The sequence below is a fragment of the Chelonoidis abingdonii genome, chromosome 4, assembly GCF_003597395.2.
Source record: "Chelonoidis abingdonii isolate Lonesome George chromosome 4, CheloAbing_2.0, whole genome shotgun sequence".
NCBI lineage: Eukaryota > Metazoa > Chordata > Testudines > Testudinidae > Chelonoidis > Chelonoidis abingdonii.
Window position 1 is genome coordinate 83,408,778 of NC_133772.1, and position 17,347 is coordinate 83,426,124.

The 17,347-nt window shown below is 44.4% G+C and overlaps 1 protein-coding gene and 1 long non-coding RNA gene across 3 annotated transcripts; one reads left to right on the plus strand and one right to left on the minus strand.

The window, feature by feature from the left end:
- Positions 1 to 6,856: 6,856 nt before the first annotated feature.
- Positions 6,857 to 11,931, minus strand: ZFP36L1 (ZFP36 ring finger protein like 1). Its single transcript, XM_032774791.2, has 2 exons — positions 11,676 to 11,931; positions 6,857 to 9,389 (listed from the first exon to the last, which is right to left on the minus strand). Exons 1-2 carry the CDS (start codon positions 11,730 to 11,732, stop codon positions 8,439 to 8,441), a joined length of 1,008 nt encoding a protein of 335 aa, XP_032630682.1. The 5' UTR covers positions 11,733 to 11,931; the 3' UTR covers positions 6,857 to 8,438.
- A 108-nt stretch (positions 11,932 to 12,039) lies between these two features.
- Positions 12,040 to 16,712, plus strand: LOC116821500 (uncharacterized). Of its 2 annotated transcripts, none has more exons than XR_012655781.1 (3): positions 12,040 to 12,209; positions 13,129 to 13,272; positions 16,176 to 16,712. It is a non-coding gene; the product is annotated as an uncharacterized LOC116821500 (long non-coding RNA). The 2 variants fall into 2 exon arrangements; XR_004372928.2 differs by lacking the exon at positions 12,040 to 12,209 and adding an exon at positions 12,222 to 12,623.
- Positions 16,713 to 17,347: the final 635 nt, after the last annotated feature.

Sequence of the window (17,347 nt, forward strand, 5' to 3'; positions counted from 1 at the left end):
TGATTAGTCAAAAAGGACAGGGCAAGAAATAAATGGACAAACTACAGCAGGATAAATTCAAGGTAAATATTAGGATAAATATGTAAACATTAGGACAGGTTGAGGAATGGAACACACTGCTGAGGGAATTCTGTGGGCTTGTCAGCAGTGGAAGCATTCAAGGTTAACTCTAGACAGCTATCTGAATCCGAGGTGGTTTAGGGACAATGAAATCAATCCTGCCATAGTCAGAGGGATGGTCTAGATGACTCACTAGAAGTCCTTGCCAACCCTAATGATATGATAACCCAGCAGGCCTCCTGCCTCCCATTTCCATCACTAGGTTCACTCCTCCAACTGCCTGTTTCAAAGTTATCACAAATTGTTTCTTTGTTTTTTTAAAAAGACAACTTTTCCAGCTGTTCACATCCACCTTAAAGTGCTCTTATTGTCAGAAAAGTGACTGTAACAATGGCAGATATCTCCTTCAACAGAACTGTTCCCGTGTGTGCTCAGCTGACTATTGGCTAAACTTAGTGAAAAAACATTTTTACTGTTCTTCTACTCCTGTTAGACATGCTGGGCTAGCATAGGTGAGAGAGAGCAAGCTGGAGTCAGTCTTTACTTTTAGATCCAGGATGAATTTTTAGGGCTGGCAGAAAAAAAAGCTTGATTTGCAAATTGAACCTATCACATCCAGAGGTCATGAGAGAACATGAGGATGGAAACTTGTTGCACTGTTTTTTACAGTAACTTTTCAGAGAACTACTGCACTTCTTAAATGACATGACTACTCCATTGTTGCATATGAACATGACATTCCATGGTCACATGACTGCAGAGTTGTCCTGAAATCAGGATTCATATAGTCTCCTTAACTAAAAGCTGGGCCTGCAGTGGAATCATTCTTCTCAGTCATTAGGAGGGTAAATGCTGATGTCTTCCAAGAAATTCCTTAAAAGCACATATATCAAAAGCATTTAAAAATAACTTTGCTTGCTTTTATTCCATGTACTCTAGTCTCTCTTTCAGGGTCTGTGACTATAGACCTAAGCAGTACTGGCATTTCTATTACTTGCGATCCACATCCTTGTCCTGTGAATCAACATTGGCATCTGTACAGGAAATATTTGCCGTGGTCTGAAGATTAAAACAGAAAAGGTAGAAGTCAGAAGTCCTAAATTCTTTTCCTAGCTCTTCTGCTGACAGACTGTGTGACTTTGATCACGTCACTTGATTTAACTGCTTTGTAGTTTAATTTCCCCATCTATGAAATAGGTACAGTGATATCTGCCTACCTTAAGAAATGCTCAGCATCTTAGTGAAGTGCTTCCAGATGCACATGTGAAAGGAAACCTAGAGAAGTGCTAAGTATTAGTTCTACCTGGGCAGTACAAAGTATCCATCTGTGTTACTCCAACTGCTGCCTGTTTGTATCCCCTCCTTTTCCATGCAGGAGATAAAACTCCAGAGAGATGGCAAGACACATGGCTAAACTTCCACATGACTCTCACATCTAGGACAATGGGTTGTTGAAAGCCCAGTGTTAACATGGTGGGCATTCCAGTCTCAAAGCATTTTTGCCCCTGATGCCACCGAAGAGGGGCAATAGGATCTGAAAATACAGAGAAATATAAATTTGTTTCCACTGAGTCCCATTCTTCTTTTTCAACATACCAACGTCCATTTAGAAACCGGGAGGGAAACACCACCTTACAGGCTCTGACCTCTGCGACAGTTGTGTAGTTGGCAGCCATGTGCTACAGAGACAGTTAAAAAGCCTGGAGAACGTTAAATGGAGAAGTTTCACTTCCATGTGTTGAGCAAGTGGTAGTGGTGGGTGGGTGGAGGACATAAAAATAAAACCGTAAAAAGATTAATTTGCAGAAGGAATGAGGGCTCCAAGCTCGTCCTTTGCATCCCCAAAAAGCAGCACAGTTTTGATTAAACCATGTCACCGAGAAGAGGCTGAGAGAATGGTAATGACAAAACAAAATTAAAAATCTTTGGAAAATTAAGATGTGGAATTCCAAACATTTGCAGTATAATAAACCCAACCCAGCCCAGAAAGCTGTGCTAACCAAACAGGAGTTCTGGTCTACCCATGAGGGAACATAAGAAACTGTCACACCTGGCAGCCACCCACCCACATTCCCATTTCCTCCCTGGTTTACTGCAGAATTGTGTTCCTCAGTGCCCTTGCCTATGCTTATTGTGTCTGCTTCCAGTAGAACCCCCCTTCATTCAGAAGGGGAGGTTATAAATTAGCTACAATGCTGCCTGAGGGGCTTAGTCATAGCACAGCAGGTATTGATTTAGGGTGTTTTAAAGAACTTTTTTTAATTGGAAGTTTTCTAGAGAAAAAGTACAGGCTTTGCAAAAAGCAGATATGGAGCCAGAGTCTCAGAGCAAAGGACAATGTACACCACTTGACAGTATCATCTTCTAATGATCTGGATTAAACTGGCCCTTTTCAGAGTTAAGTGTAGTTCCATGAGTTCATGAAACACTGTTCCCAAATCTCTGCTGACAGTATTCTCGTGCCTACCTGAATTCCCATTTCTTGAGGAAAGACAGGAGCTGTCTTAATTCCTCCCTCCCTTACCTCAGTGCAGCCTTCGGCATCATGGAGCACTCCTTCCCCCTAGACTTAGACCCCCAACCAATGCAATGATTCCTGCACTTCCCCTCCCATTATGGCTCTGTTCTTACCAATCTGTCTCCAGATCTGGCCCCAGATCTGGCCCAATCTGTCCCCTCCTCTGGCCCCAGGTCTCTGTTCTGTGGTGTCCCAACAAGACTCCATTCTTGGCCCTCAATTGTTTTTCATCTACTTTTCATTTCACTCATCTTTTCACTGTTTATAACCTTAGCTGCTGCTGTTACTCAGACCATTTTTCAACCTCTGTGACTTGTCCCTGACCTCACATTGTCTTGAACAAGTCTGGCTTTCAATTTCCTGCAGCTCTCAAAAACAGGCATGGTTCTTTAGGTATGAGGAGCCTTCCCAAGCACAACTTCATCTCAACTCAGCCCTTCCATTGGCTTCCACGGTTTGTAACTTCAGCATCGTCTTCTGTTCTTGACTCCCTCTCCTCACACATCTGTCTGTCCACCCACACTTCTGCAACACGACTCCTTTACATCAACGTTGGAAACCCCATCTTCTCACACTGCTGCAGCTCCTCTCCTTATAGCTTCCCCAACCCCCTCCTCTCCAGACTCAGACTCAAATGCTCCTGATACTCTTCCCACCCCAGACCCTCCTCACAACACTCCACTGGTTCTTGAGGCATTTCTGGAGAGCCAGTTCATTGTTGCTTGTAGCAACTGTGTGAACTCAAGAAGGCACAATCCCTGCTCCAACCTGTGTTTATAAAGTGCTGTATGGATTTGCTCTACCCACTCCCATCATCTTGCAGCAACCTCCTACATGTCCTTTTGCTCATGCTCATTGTGCTTTGTAAGACAGCCTTGCCTGGGCAGCTCATTGCATTCTCTGTTTATATTGTGGTAGCAGCTAGGGGCCCTGTTCATAGACCAGGGTTCTGCTGTTGTAGGCACTAGACAGACAGTCCAGGTGCTTGAGGAGCTTGTAACAACATTCCTGTTTCACTTCCACAGTTCTTAAATCACAGCTGGAGACCGTTTTCTTCCTTTTGTCTCTCTCTTAACTACGCCAACAGAGCAAAATAATAGCAGGAAGAGAGAAACAAGAGTTCGTAGGATATTGTTTTTAAATGTATTTTGCTTTATCACTGCCCTTTCATACTCCAGGCACACACATCACATCTATTTAAAACAGACTAAACCCAGCACATCAAAAAATAGACAGCAGAGAGACCTGTTTCCCATCCCTGTAAAGAACCCATCTCACACTGCATGCCTCACATCCAGAGAAGTTTGGGCAAATAGGTGAGTCATTTTGCATGTTTTGCCAAAGAGGTTGGATTTGGTGACTGTCAGGCCAAGGTGCCTGGGAATGGGGAAGAGGAAAGCATTTCAGAGCTCCATCTTGTTTATTCCAAGTAACTACAAGCCAGAGTGCCCCAGCTATTACAACTGCCATACCATCACAGAGTGGGAGAGGCAGTCACTCAAATAGGTTGGGCCTAAACAATGTAGAAACTTTGCAGATCAAAATCTGCCTCTAACATGCCAGACATCAGGTAGCCAATGCAGATCATGGAGAGAAGTATCACTGCTCAGTAAGCAGGCTGCTTTATTCTGAGCTAGCTGCAATTTCTGGATGGTTTGAAGATCGAGAGCATTACAGACATTAATCTCAAGGCACCAAAGGTAGGGAACAAGTGAGGCCTGGGGCTAAAAGAAATGGATGAAATCTTGTCAAGCAGAGATGGCAAGCAGCAGTCTTTGGAACAGCAACTACTTAAACTTCAAGTAGCAACTGCAGAACCATGAAGAGGCCCCAGTGGAGAACCTTTAGAAGTGAACAGCAGACAAACCCCATCAGTCTGAGTTGCTGAGGTAAGCTCTGCCATCGTTTGTTTTCCCTTTAGTGTAAGTGTTTTTCATCTTATCTAGGGTGACCAGATATCCCGATTTTGGGTCTCTCTTATATTGGTGCCTATTACCCCCCACCCCCATCCCAATTTTTCACACTTGCTGTCTGGTCGCCCTAATCTTATCTGTATGGAGTCTCAGGCAGCTGGCTCTCATCCATGCATCAGTTTGGATGTTAGAACACTGAACAAGTCAAAAGAGATTGAGTGGGCTATTAGCATACTGAAGACACTGTTTCCCACAGTTCCTCACTACTCACCTTAACAACCCCATATACTAATTGAAGAGAGATGCAACAGAAGGAAATAGTGGACAAGGCCCCTTAGATCAGATGAGCAATTGCCCAAGACTATCCTCCAGCACTTCTCAGAAAAGGAGCAATGAAGCCACTTGGTGACTCAATTTAATCTTCCTAATATCTGATGACACATTAACATTTCATGATTAAGTTTTAGATTTGTCAGCTGCCATCTAGAAGAATCAATATGGATAGCTGAGCTTCATCCACAGACAAGAGAATAGCAGCACCATTAAGATAGCTGCTATGCTATAGGCAGGCCTATATCAAAGTAACTGGGGTTAGAGGTCATACTAAATAAATGTGTGTTGTGGCCTGTTCTAAAAGTTTACAAAGTGTTTCCTTCTCCTCCCTTGTCCACCCAGGGCTCAAGTTTAGTCTATTTAACTATTGCAAAACAGTGCCATAAAAACCTACTGGCAAAGGTGTGTGTTATCAAGAAACCACGAACCATCCAAAGACAAATGGTGGCCTGTCTCCAAAAGCTGGCACATTAGGCCACTGCACCTCCAGGGGAACCACACAAGTACTATGCGCAACAGTCTGCTTTTAGCACAGCATCCTAATTATTTCTCAGAGAGCAACATGCAAGTAGCACAGCTATTTCCTTCATCAATTATTAACAGGGCAAAGCACATTCATTCAAAGAACTCTAGAATGGTGAGCAGTTTCCAGCTCCATGCTCACACTCTGGAATATGCCAAAGAATCTTTTGCCGCTCAAAGCATTTATTTTTTTAAACCAAAACTCCATTAAACATTCAGGGGAGACAGTTAAGCAGTTACTGCTGCAAAGCACCTTATGGTAGATACCAGTCTTTCAGGCTTGAACAGTTTTGAGTAACCGAGAATGTGCGAATATAAGCAGAAGATTGCTGCAGCCTGTGCAATGCATTTGAAGGACATTTGTCAAACATTAGTAACAGCATGGTGGTTGTGCCAGGAGCTCTTCCCCCATGGGCAGCATGTACTGCTTACCAGTTAAGTTCTGCTGGATAAAATTCCATATGGCTTTTATATGATCCAGCGTAACCCATCTCTCTAGTAGCCACCTCCCACTCCACTTTTACCTCTTCAATTGGCCCTATGTTTCTGCCAAACTGCACTGTAGAAATGCTAGGTCCAAAGGGCCTCCAATATCACAGGTGGAAGTTTAGCATAGGCCCTGGGGTATCCTGCAGGTTCTATGTTAGGAAGATCTTCTACAGTAAATCTGGAAAGATTTTCTCCTGAACTTCCTTAAGATGGGCAAGAGACAGAGCGCAGATGGTTGTTGGTTTGGTATGTTTTCCCACCCCCACCAACTTGGAAAGATGCTGAAACATGTTCAGATGGGTAGGGGAGCCTTAAGCAAGTCTGAGTACAAGAGTTACAGTGTAAGCATCGCTAGAAGAAAGTGCCCCAAGACAATACTTTCAGCAGTCCCTGGAAGCGCCAGTGAAATTTTGCATTGAAGGAGTAAGTGAGGGTTGGGCTATGATGTGGGATGAGATTTATGCATTTTGACTCAACCGCTTTTGGTTGGTGTTCTTTCACCTTGTAAAATATGTAGTCCCTCTAAAAGCCTAACTAGAACAGTTACTAATGTGCAAACCCTGAAATCTGAAAATAATTCATAAACTGAAGTTTCTGATGAAATTATTCTAGAGTCTAGTTCAAAACATAGCTCATACCCTCTTGGTGCAATAAAGGTCCATCTCTTCTAGCAGGAGTGGAAGCCAGTCCAGGAGATCCAGATACAAATATCAGAAGAGGAAGTTTGCAGGAAAAGCCTGAGTGACTCTGAAAATTAAGACAGGAGGAAGATCCCAGTGTAAACATGAAGATCAACAAAGCCTGATCGAACAAGCCACTGCTTGTGTCTTCTTACAAGGAACCACACCCCCATTTTCTTGTTTAAATTGATCAGAATATTCTCATCTCCGAGAAGGAGAGATGGTATATCAAAGCCCCCCATGCAGACTGTGGGTTGGGAGGAGAAAGTATTCTACATTTGAGTGGCTATTTTAAAAAAACAGCATCTTGTTTTTGCAAGAAAAACCAATTTCACTGTCAGTTTCTTGAAAAAACTTGGGGTTTATTGATTTAAACTGCAAACAGTCGTTACAAAAGAGATTCTTTTAAATAAACTCAGAGGAAAAAAAGCAATGTAGTGAACAGTAACAGGGGGGAAAAAAATTACATTCATTATTTTCTTTGTGCCAGTCCCATTCACCTCAACAAGGAAAACTCCAAACTTGGAATACAGAAAGGCAAAGACAAACTGCATTTGGAATGTCTTCAAATAGGCACTTTAAGCCAAAGGCTTTTGTCTCCTTTAAGAAGCTATCGAAAAAAAAGGAAGTAAAATGTCTTCCTTCCATACTGTCTCACAACAGAGCTTATACACATACATTCTAAAGCCCAGGTGTTGTATGACCTAGGGGGGAGGGGAAGGAGGAGGAGGAAGAGAAAAGGCAAAAGATCACATTAACTCAATTTGCAGTCCAACACAAAAAAAGGGGGGAAATTCTAAAATAAATAATCCAAACACAGTTTTTGCATTTTTTTAAATTAATTTTTCATTTTTTAAAATAAAATAACCAAAAAAGTGTAAAGTTACAAAAATGTCATTGTAGTATAATATATTAAACTGTGGGGGGAAAAAAGGAAAAAAAGACACTTCACAATCTTAAGATTAATATGGAAGATCATAATTTAAACATAAAAGAATATATTCTATGGATTCATCATCCCGATAAATATGAACAAAATTAACAAAAAGCATAGGTTTCGGCAATAAATACGTTTTGATAAGTTAAATAAGCTTTTTTTATATTGTTGTGCAGTGACAAGCAAAATCTGCTCTCCAATTTCTGAAAAGTTATACAAAATTAAAAACCCAGAAAAAAATAATAAAAAGCTTGGCGTGAGTGCTCTAAGATAGATCTAACGTACTCTAGAGCAAAACCATTAAAGCTATGTCTACTGGAACTTGAATACACGGAACTTGCGTGTGTGGAATGAATTCCATTTGCCCACCCCCTCTAGTTTTATTTATTGTTTGTAAAGATGTCACATGTATACATGGGGAACTTTTAGCACCAAAATCAAGTCTTTCATAGTCCATCTGGCTTTTTCCCCCAATCACAAGTCCCACTCATGTTACAATCTTTGTCCATTCTCAGCTTTTTCTTCCTGCAGACCTGAGCAGACCCAGGCAAGATTAGTCTTTAAAGGGGAAAAGGGTTGGATGTTAACTGCTGTCCACATGCCATAAGTCTAGCAGAAACTGGCCAATGGGAAGGGAGGGGAGAAGGAACAATGTATTATTGTGGCCAGTGGAGGGAGCAGTTGGTTCTGGATATTCCCTGCACATCTGGAAGTGCACAGAGCTTTAAAAGAGGCTGCTGGTGCCCTCTGCAGCCAGAGAGGTAATACAGTCACAGTGAAAATGTTCAAAGGCACTAATTTTGTAAACGGTTATTGCTTTTTATTGTAATTTGGCACTTAAGGTCTAAGCCAGTGAGTCAGCTACAGGCAAGTGGACAGCCTTTAGGTTAACATCTAACCCTTAGATTGGGGGTATGGGGGGGGGGGGGGGAGTTTCAGCTTAACATTGTAATAAAGGTGGGAGAAGGGCAAGAGGAAACCCCAGTTTAGTCATCAGAGATGGAGAGTCTGCTGAAGATGGGAAGACGTCTCGAGTTATCCAGGATGGGTGAATCTGAGCCGCTGTGGCTGCTGCTGGAGCTGCTCAGATAGCCTTCCTGATCAGAGAGGGAGTCCTGAGGACTGGGGGGTGAGTCAAACATGTTGGGGGACTCAGACATGGGCCTGAAGAGGAAAGCAGTGGGTGAACCCCCACTGGACACCTGCACCCCTATGCTGGGGGCAAAGAGAGTGGCCAGCTCCTGGCTGGAGAAGGTGAAGGGGTTGCTGGCACAATCTGGCAAGGTGGGCGAGCCCAGAAGGTCATCAGTGCTCAGCATGGGTGGTGGGGTGACTGAGGTGGGGCTGTCCAGCAGCCCATTGGCAGTGACACTGGGGAAGCCAGCAAAGCTGAAGCTGTGCTGGAGGCGGGGTCTGTCAGCGACGGTGGGGTCCCGGCCCCCAGCCACAGCACGGCGCTCCTCGGCATTGTGGATGAAGTGACAACGAGGCCCATAAGGGCAGAAGCCGATGGTGTGGAAAGTGCGACACAGCTCCGTCTTGTACTTGGGGTGGCGGGTTAGGCTCCGCAGCTCATGGATGCCATGGGCAAACTGGCATTTGTCACCGTATTTGCAGGCACCGTTCTCCTCGAAGGGGCGGCACAGCTCTGTCTTGTAGCGGCTCGAGTTGATTTGTCCCCCGGGCTGCTTCTGCTGCAGCAGGCGCTCACCACCTTCAGAGAAGGAGCGGTCCCGAAAACGGCTTTCCCTGGGACCCAGCACAGGGGCCGGCTCCCCCTTGAGGCTGCTTAGGAGCTGGTTCTGGTGAAACTTGGAGTTGGGCAAGGTGACAGAGTGCCTCCTAGGGAAACCCCCGCCAGATGGGGTGCCCACTGCCTTCCTATCCAACAGACACCCTCCAACACCTGAAGGGCCGTAGTTCAACATCTTGTTACTCTGTGGAGAGAAAAACAAGAGAGTCACCCAGCCTGCTCCAGCTCCCTCCTGCAGCCTATTCCCAAGGCAACTCATCAGTCAACAAGGTGACCACATCCAGCCCCACCATATCAACCCTAGCCTCTATCTTCAACAGCCCCATCGCTCTGCAAAATAATCCTCCTTCTAATATCCCACCTCACAGGACAGCAAATCATCCTGTTACACAGCACCCACTTCCCCAGGCAATGACCAGGTGCCCCATCTACCCAGTCAACCTGCAATACATACAACCTCCCCCGCCCAAGGCAATAACTTGGATGCCCCACCTACCAACACCTAGTGCTGCCTGCAAGAGCCAAACCCATTATTCTTCCTTCCAGAGTCACAGTCCTCCCCTGCCGCAAGCAACTGCTCACCCTGCTCCACCTGCGGTCCCACAGCCACATCTCCCCCAGGTTCAGGACCCCTGCCAGACCCAAGAGCCAGTATTTCCTGTCATCTCTCCTCTCTTGAATTATTCCACCCTGTTTACAAACCCCTTTAGTGTCAGAGACTATTGTAGAAACCTTTGAGAATTGTAGATTTTCTGCACTATAGAGAAGTACAGAAGCATTATCTGAGACAGTCCTGCTTCAGGGACAGGGCGTATGTGTGAGACAAATGGGTGGGGGCATGGAACTTTTTGGAAATGCACTAATTACTGATCTAAATTAATCCCATTTCTCTTGCTCCTCCAGCACAGCAACAGCATTTCATCTGATCCAGGCCAGTCTTCACCCCTAACCGCAAGAGGATTCCTTTGCAATTAGCCTTTGGGCTGCAAGGAAAGTCTGGAAGGGATCAGGAACCAGTTACTTCATCTGCAAACTCCGTTTTAAATATTAAAGCTCTTCATCTGTCCAGATTAATTTTTTGTGTGTTTTGTTTTTAAAGGGGAGGCACAGCCCTTGTTCACATTCATTGAATATGACACTCCTAGCACTGTTTTAGTAGTGCACCTTCATTGTCACCTCTTAAGTAAACAGGCAAAAAAAAAACTGAGTCAGTCTAGAGTCTATCTGCAATCATTTTACACCAATAATTTCAAAACATGGAAAAAATCTAAGGAGTAAGAGGAAAAGTACTTTCTTGACTATCAGTTTGTTGAGGGTAGAGAACTCTACTTTTGTTTCCCTTTTTAAACCAGCTCTGTTATAAACTGAGAAAAAAAGGTGTCTTTAGACAGAATTTCGCTTAACAAAGGATAAATCCACAGGGGGTGGGAGGGAACAAAGCTGATCCGAAAGGGAGGAGGGAAAATAAGAAAAGTAAAACTGCATTGAGCGAATGGAAGCAGCTGTGAGTGCACCACACTGGCCTGCAAAGGTTATTAAAGGAACCTCATCACCAGATCGTTTTGCACCCAAAGTAAATTTGCAGCTGTAGGAGCAGAAGCAGAACTAACTTGGGAAAATCACAGCAACAAGACCAGGCGTGTTACAGCAGCCTAAAACTTAAGCAATTAAAAGTGGCCGAGCAACAACTCGGAAGAAAAAGCTTTCTAACTAACACGTTAAGATTCCTTTTACCAACGCCCCCATGTCAAACAGCTCTCTGAAGCCAGAGGTAGCTTTGACACACGCGTATGCACACAAAAAAAGGAAGTTTTACATTTCCAAAACTTTTAGAATCATCTCAGTTCAAAAGCACTGAACTCAGAGGGAAGGGAAACGTCCTCAACAAGTTTTACAAAACTACTTGGATTCTTGGGAGTTCATACCCGAACTCGTTAAACACACATCTTCGCAAAAATGCTGCGATTAACACATTAGAAATCTTTTTCCCTCGGAGGTCTGGCTAGGGGAGGAGAAAGAGGAGACAGTGAAAAAAGGGAACAACTCACAAACAGTTTGGTCACATTAACGAGTTCTCTTTACAACTTCACTGGCCTCCAGAAGACTATTTGCAAAAATAAATAGAGAACTAAAAACGCAACTCCGGAAAGGCTCTCAAAACATTTAACAAGTTTGCTCGGCTGCGCTTAGTCCTTCCTAGGGGCAATGAAAGGCAGGAAAACCAGCCACAATCAGCTCATGAGAGAGAAGACCAGAATAATTTTACGGCAAGCAGCAACTGACTTACGATCGAGGCAACACAAACTCCCCTCGCCGCACGAGGCGAGCGCCAGGGAGGGCTGGCGACACAGTTAAGTCCAAACAGGCACCGAACTTAGTGAAAGAACCGACAAGAGCTGCATCCCCTAAAGCCGCACGGGCAGAGGGGGCCGATCAGCCCCACGCGCGCCGCCCAGGCGAGCCCCTTTACCTTGCACAGAACTTCGCTCAGGTCGAAGATGGTCGGAGACACCAGCGCCGTGGACATGGTGGGGGATCGCAGGGCGGCAGAGCAGCACTAGCCCGGCGCAAGAGATCGCAGTGTGGGAAGTAAGGCACAGCCTCCAGCGCCCTGCTCCGAGTCCTTCCCCCCTGCTCTGCCGCCACGCCTCGCTCTGCCTCCGGCCAGCAGCTCGCTTTCCCCTGCCGCTTTGCCTAAACTCAATTTATAAAGTTTGCAAGCTCCCAGCCCGGCCCGGGGAGGAGCTCGCGGCCCATTGCCAGCCGGGGAGGGAGGGGGAGGAGGCAGATGATTGACAGCGCGATTGACTCACTCCGCCGGTCGGGCCCGAGAAAACTTTCAAGAGGAAGGAGGGGGGCGGGGAGGGAAGGCAAAGGCCGATCGGAGTCTGCGCTGGGCTCCTGGTACGAGGAGGAAAGTTTTTCAAAGCTCCCCACCCCCTTCCCGACGTGCATGTACAACTTGGTTGTGATTAGAAGGCGGGGGAAGGGCCCGCGCTCCTTTGTGAGTGTTGGAATTATGCAACGGGTGGTGACATCATTGCTGCACCCACTTTGGGCTGCCCCCCCTCATCCCCCAGCTCAGCTTGCACTGAACTTTTGCAAAACGCCCCGGGCGGGAGCTGTGTCTTTGCAGCAGGCTCTGCGAGGGCCCAGATCCCCCGCCCCCCCAGGTAGTTTCCCCGCTTTCCTTCTCGTGTGCAGGAAAGAAACGGCAACTTTAGCGTTTTGTAAAGGCAGGCGGGGTGTGCGCGCAAGAGTGGCTGCGTAGCTGTGGTCGGGTTCGAGGTGGCAGATGAGCAAAACAAAGCTGATGTTTGCAGAGACTCATCTTCCTTTCTCCCAGCTGTAATTACCGTGAAACTAAAGAGGAAGGGCTCTTTGTGTTTGTTTGCAGGATATTGATTCTGTGAGCTAGGTAGTAACGTTTGCTTTTTTCGAGTGAAGCTCTTTCCTCTCTGCTGGACACCAGTTGCGTGCTTATGTGTTGGAGGTCTCCCCCCGCCCCAAGGCAATCTACTTCCCCAATCAAGCAGGAACCCAGTTTCCAGCTGCTTAACAACACACTGGCAGATTTTTATTTAAGATGGTCTCTGCGATCAGATCCTAGCAAGGGACACTGACAAAATACAAGGCCCTCTCGATTTCCCCTCTTTGCTTGGTCGAAAACTGGAGTACTATTTTGTGTTTGCACGGGGTGCGCTTTCTGCATGAGTACCCGTTGCATTCTGTGCTGCACTCCCTTCCCCTCTTTGAATGTAACAGATGGGTTTTCAGTCCATCTAGGTTTCATTTCACTCTTATTAATTTTTTTTCTTCTTTTGGCGGGATGAGAAAGGAGCGGGGCACATGGTTGAAACATGACAGACTGACTTTTTAAAAAACAACCACCCGTAAACTTGTTTATCTGCTCTTTGCATCAGGAAAGCAACACGTTTGCAAAAGCTGATCAGTTTCCCCTCTGAAGTTCTGAAATGGAAGACTAGACTGAAGCGGAAATATTAAACTCTTAATTTCTTTCCTATATATTTCCATTTGTCCTTCATCACCTCCTCGTCCTTTTTACAGTAAGTGTCACCCACTCCAGCCCTCAGATGTTTATTCCACAACACTTTTAACTCCTCGATCTGTTATGAAACAATGTGTGTGTTTAAGTGCATTTTCCATTGCAATTTATAAGCACGTTTCTTTAGAAAGGCAAAATTAGAGTATGAATCCGTCTGACTCTCCTGACAAATTTTAACAGGAACTTATTTAATCAATGTAAAATAAAACATCAGAGTGCACACAAACTTTAGACTTTACTTGCTTAAGCTTTAAGGGCTGCCGCTGAGCTGTGCATTGCATTTCACAACTATAAAAAGTTATTTGCAGTTTGGGCTGGCTTGGATTTGTCTACTTTGATTTAAATTGATTGAATCCATTTTTAACATTGCTGCTGTCTTTGCATTTTTGCAGGCTGACTGTCTTCAAGTTGATTCACATCTCCCACTCCCTTAGTCTTACGACTTTTTTTCCCAATTTTTATTGAAACCTGGCAGGCTCTGCTAAAGGAAATAACTCACATCCATATTAATTTAAATCATTAAAATATGTGTTTAGTCCTTAAAGTGGTGTTTGCTAATTTCTGCCTTTGCCCTCTACTCTTCCCCTAGTCCCCAAAGGGCACTTTTTAGCTATTTGAAATAATAAAGCTGGAGGGCGCGGGGCGGAGTAAAGTTTCTTAGCAAATAATCAGTTCCAGATTTTAGTACACAAAGAATTATGTATACTGATATTGATGGGGGTGGGGGAAGCAGTTTCTTTGTAACAAGCTTATGTTTCAAGGCATCTAACCTGGGACTCCTTAAATGTGAAACTTGTTGGGTCAAAACCTGCAGTCCTTACTCAGGCAACACTCTCACTGAAGTAAGTGGGAGTGAGAGTGTTGCCAGAGGAAGGACTGTGGTATTTGGCCCCCTGTTATTAATCCATCCAGACTGAGACTTGAACTATAAACTGCTCCTTAAAATGCATCTCACTATTGTACTGATTATTCTGCTTCCTTATGTATCCAAGACTTCCAAGGAGAACTGAAACCGTAACTGCAGAGTCCAGAATGCAAACCCAGCGAAAAGCACATTTAAAACTTAAAACAAATGATCCCTGTTCCCACTTCCTCTTCTGTTTGCTTCAGTCTCAGGAACTCGGCTTTAAACTTTTCTTCCTGGCTTTCCCCTCCTTCGATATCCAAGAACAGCCAAAATAACAAATCAAGAACAAACACCCACAGAGTCGGTCCCTTCCAGATTTCTTTCTTTATTCTTTATTTAAGGATAGAACACTAGTTTCGCTAACTTTCTTTCTCTTTCTAGATTCATTTTTGTTTTGTTTTTTTGCCAGAATTGAGAAACAACCAGCAGAAAGAGCAGCTTGAACATGTTATTTTCTGCAGTTGTTTACTGGCTCTGTGGATGGTGCTTGTTCCCAGAGCTCTGAGCCTCTGTATAATTAAAACCTTTTTAATTGTTAGGTTGGAAACGTCATTCCAGGGACTTTCCAAGGGTTACCAAGTCCAAATGAGGAAGCCAGTACAGATAACTATTTCATGACTGACTTGCTTGGAGCCTGGCTTTTTCATTGAATCTGGTCTCCTGTACTTTATACAGAGCAACTCCGATTACTCAAATGTCTCAGGATGAGAGTGGAGGGTGTGCCACAATTGGTACAATCCTGCATTCTTGCACACCCAACCCACATGGATTTGAATGTGAGTTTTGGGTGCACAAGGAATGCAGGATTGGACTCTCTGTTACATGCCCCATTTCAATCAACTCACCACATTGTATACATGTTATATTTAGTAGTAGTATACATATTTTGTGCCTTATATTAAATGTATGCAATAGGTTATACATATTATACTTATTGTGGGAACTGTAGCTTTCTGTTTTAAAACTTCTATGCATTTAGGGTCAAATGCTGGTTGTACTGATGTTCAGTGAGAATTTTGATGGAATCTGGATTTAGGCTGTAAGAGCCTGACTTTCAGCCACGAGGCATGACTGGATTTGTGCGCAAGCAAATCCCTCCTTTGAGCACGTGCCTGGATAAATATAAGCCAGACTCGCCACATGCACACAAACAATGGGAATTTGTTGTGCACCTATGCATGCCTCTCTGGGGGCTGAAAAATCAGATATGTCCATTCTCAAATATAACATTACAATCACATTTTTGCAGTGAGTTTAATTGTGACTTTTGGTTTCAAAAAACGAAGAAAAAACCACATGCATGAGTAAACACATGGGTGTCTTTATCTGAATGTAATGTCATGCTCTCTGGGGTTCGCACTGTAGATCTTCAGTGCAGTGCACCTACTCTGCAGCTTAGATCGTGCAAATGGACTTGGGGGACAGCAATAAGTCTGCCAAATTTGTTGAGCCTCTTCTGCGGCCATCTGTAGGCCTCTTTTGTAGGTGCTGCGTCTGGAGTGCCATCACATAAGCCTTAATCATCAGATTCAGGCACAGGCCAACCAGTTGACTAGGCCTCCCTTCACTCTTTATTGGCCAAGCTCCCCCAGTGACATGATTTTAAAAAGAGGGGGAGATGAGTCTTATCCAGTCCACATGCACATAAAGGAACATGGAAATTGCCAGAGTGGATCAGACCTATGGTCCCTGTAGTCTAGTATCCTGTGTCTGATAGTGGTCAGTACAAGATGCGTCAGAGGAAAGGATGAGAAACCCAGCATTAGGCAGATGTGGGATAATTACTCCCCCACCTCCTCCACTACGTCTCCTAATAATCCCTAATATTAAAGTTGGCATCTCAAAGGCTCCACCAGGTCTGGTAGCCTCGCTCCTGAATTACCTTTATCTTTTCATGGGATGTGATGACATCAATGGGAGTTTTATCATCGTCTTCAAGGGGAGCAGCATATATTGCAAATGGCTGTTAATTTCCAATTTTGTGCACTTTTTTTCAGATTTCAATGCAGAGAACCACAGTTTGCAAAATTGGAATTGGACACATACTGTCATGTTGTTTTGGCCAGGGGGCGAAGACTGCAGCACGGGGAAATTTAAACTGATCTCTAACTGGTCTCATAACCAATGAACACTTTATTTCAACATGCTTGCCTCAGATGGACCCGCAAGAATTGCATGCCTCAGTACATTGTTAAAAGACAGAGGAAAAATCCTTAGTCCTTACTCTGATTAACTCCCAGTGACTATAAGGAGTGGTTAGCCTAAGGGCCAAGTTTAAACCAAATAAAGATTCAGGATTTGGAGCATGCAGAGTCTGTTATTTTCTAATTCTTACAACCATGGAGAGATCTGGTTTTCTGCAGAAATACCAAAATTACCAGAGGCACCTGTTCTTAGCTGAGAAGGTTATAAGCCCTTAAAAATAGGGGTTTCCTGTGTAATGAATGGGGCTTCTCAGTCATAATGCATTAGAGTACACTGAGTTTAAACAGGCAGAGTAACCTTCCTATATCTGTTTCAGCTGGTTCACTGAAGTATTAGTATCTTCTGGGTCACAGTGCTATTTTTGTGTGTTTGGGGGAATGGGCAAAGGTAGATTTCTTTTAGTCTCATGTACCTGCAGTGTGTTTTTACACATTTTCCCCAATCCATGTACCAGTTCTTCAGCAGCCTTTACAAATATCGTGCATGGATAGATGAGTCCAGGCATGCCTCTTTCTGTTCTCTCCCCTTATGCGTCCTTAAGGTGTGTTTAGTTTTTTTTTAAATCTGTTATTTTGGTCTTGTGTTCCCTATATGTAACACTTCTGTGTATCCATTGGGAGGTATGAATGGCCCAAGTTGGAAACCGGGCATTGCTGGCTCCTTGGGAACTGCCTCGCCTTCTGGTCAAAAGCAAAAAGGTATATTTGCAGCTGCTTGGTAAGAAAACAAACTCCCAAAGATACAGGAAAGTGCGTGGAGGTGGTAGGAAGTGATGGGATTGCGATTCCTGGCAGCTTGGGTGTGTAAACATTTATAAAAGAGAGAGAGAGTGTGTGTGTGTGTGTGTGTACTTTGCGGTAGCAGGAAACTCAAGTCGCCAACAGCACTATTTTTGCAGGAGTTGGAAGATCCAGTACCAGGCAAATATTAAAAGCTCTTAATCCTCCTGACTTTACACCTGTAA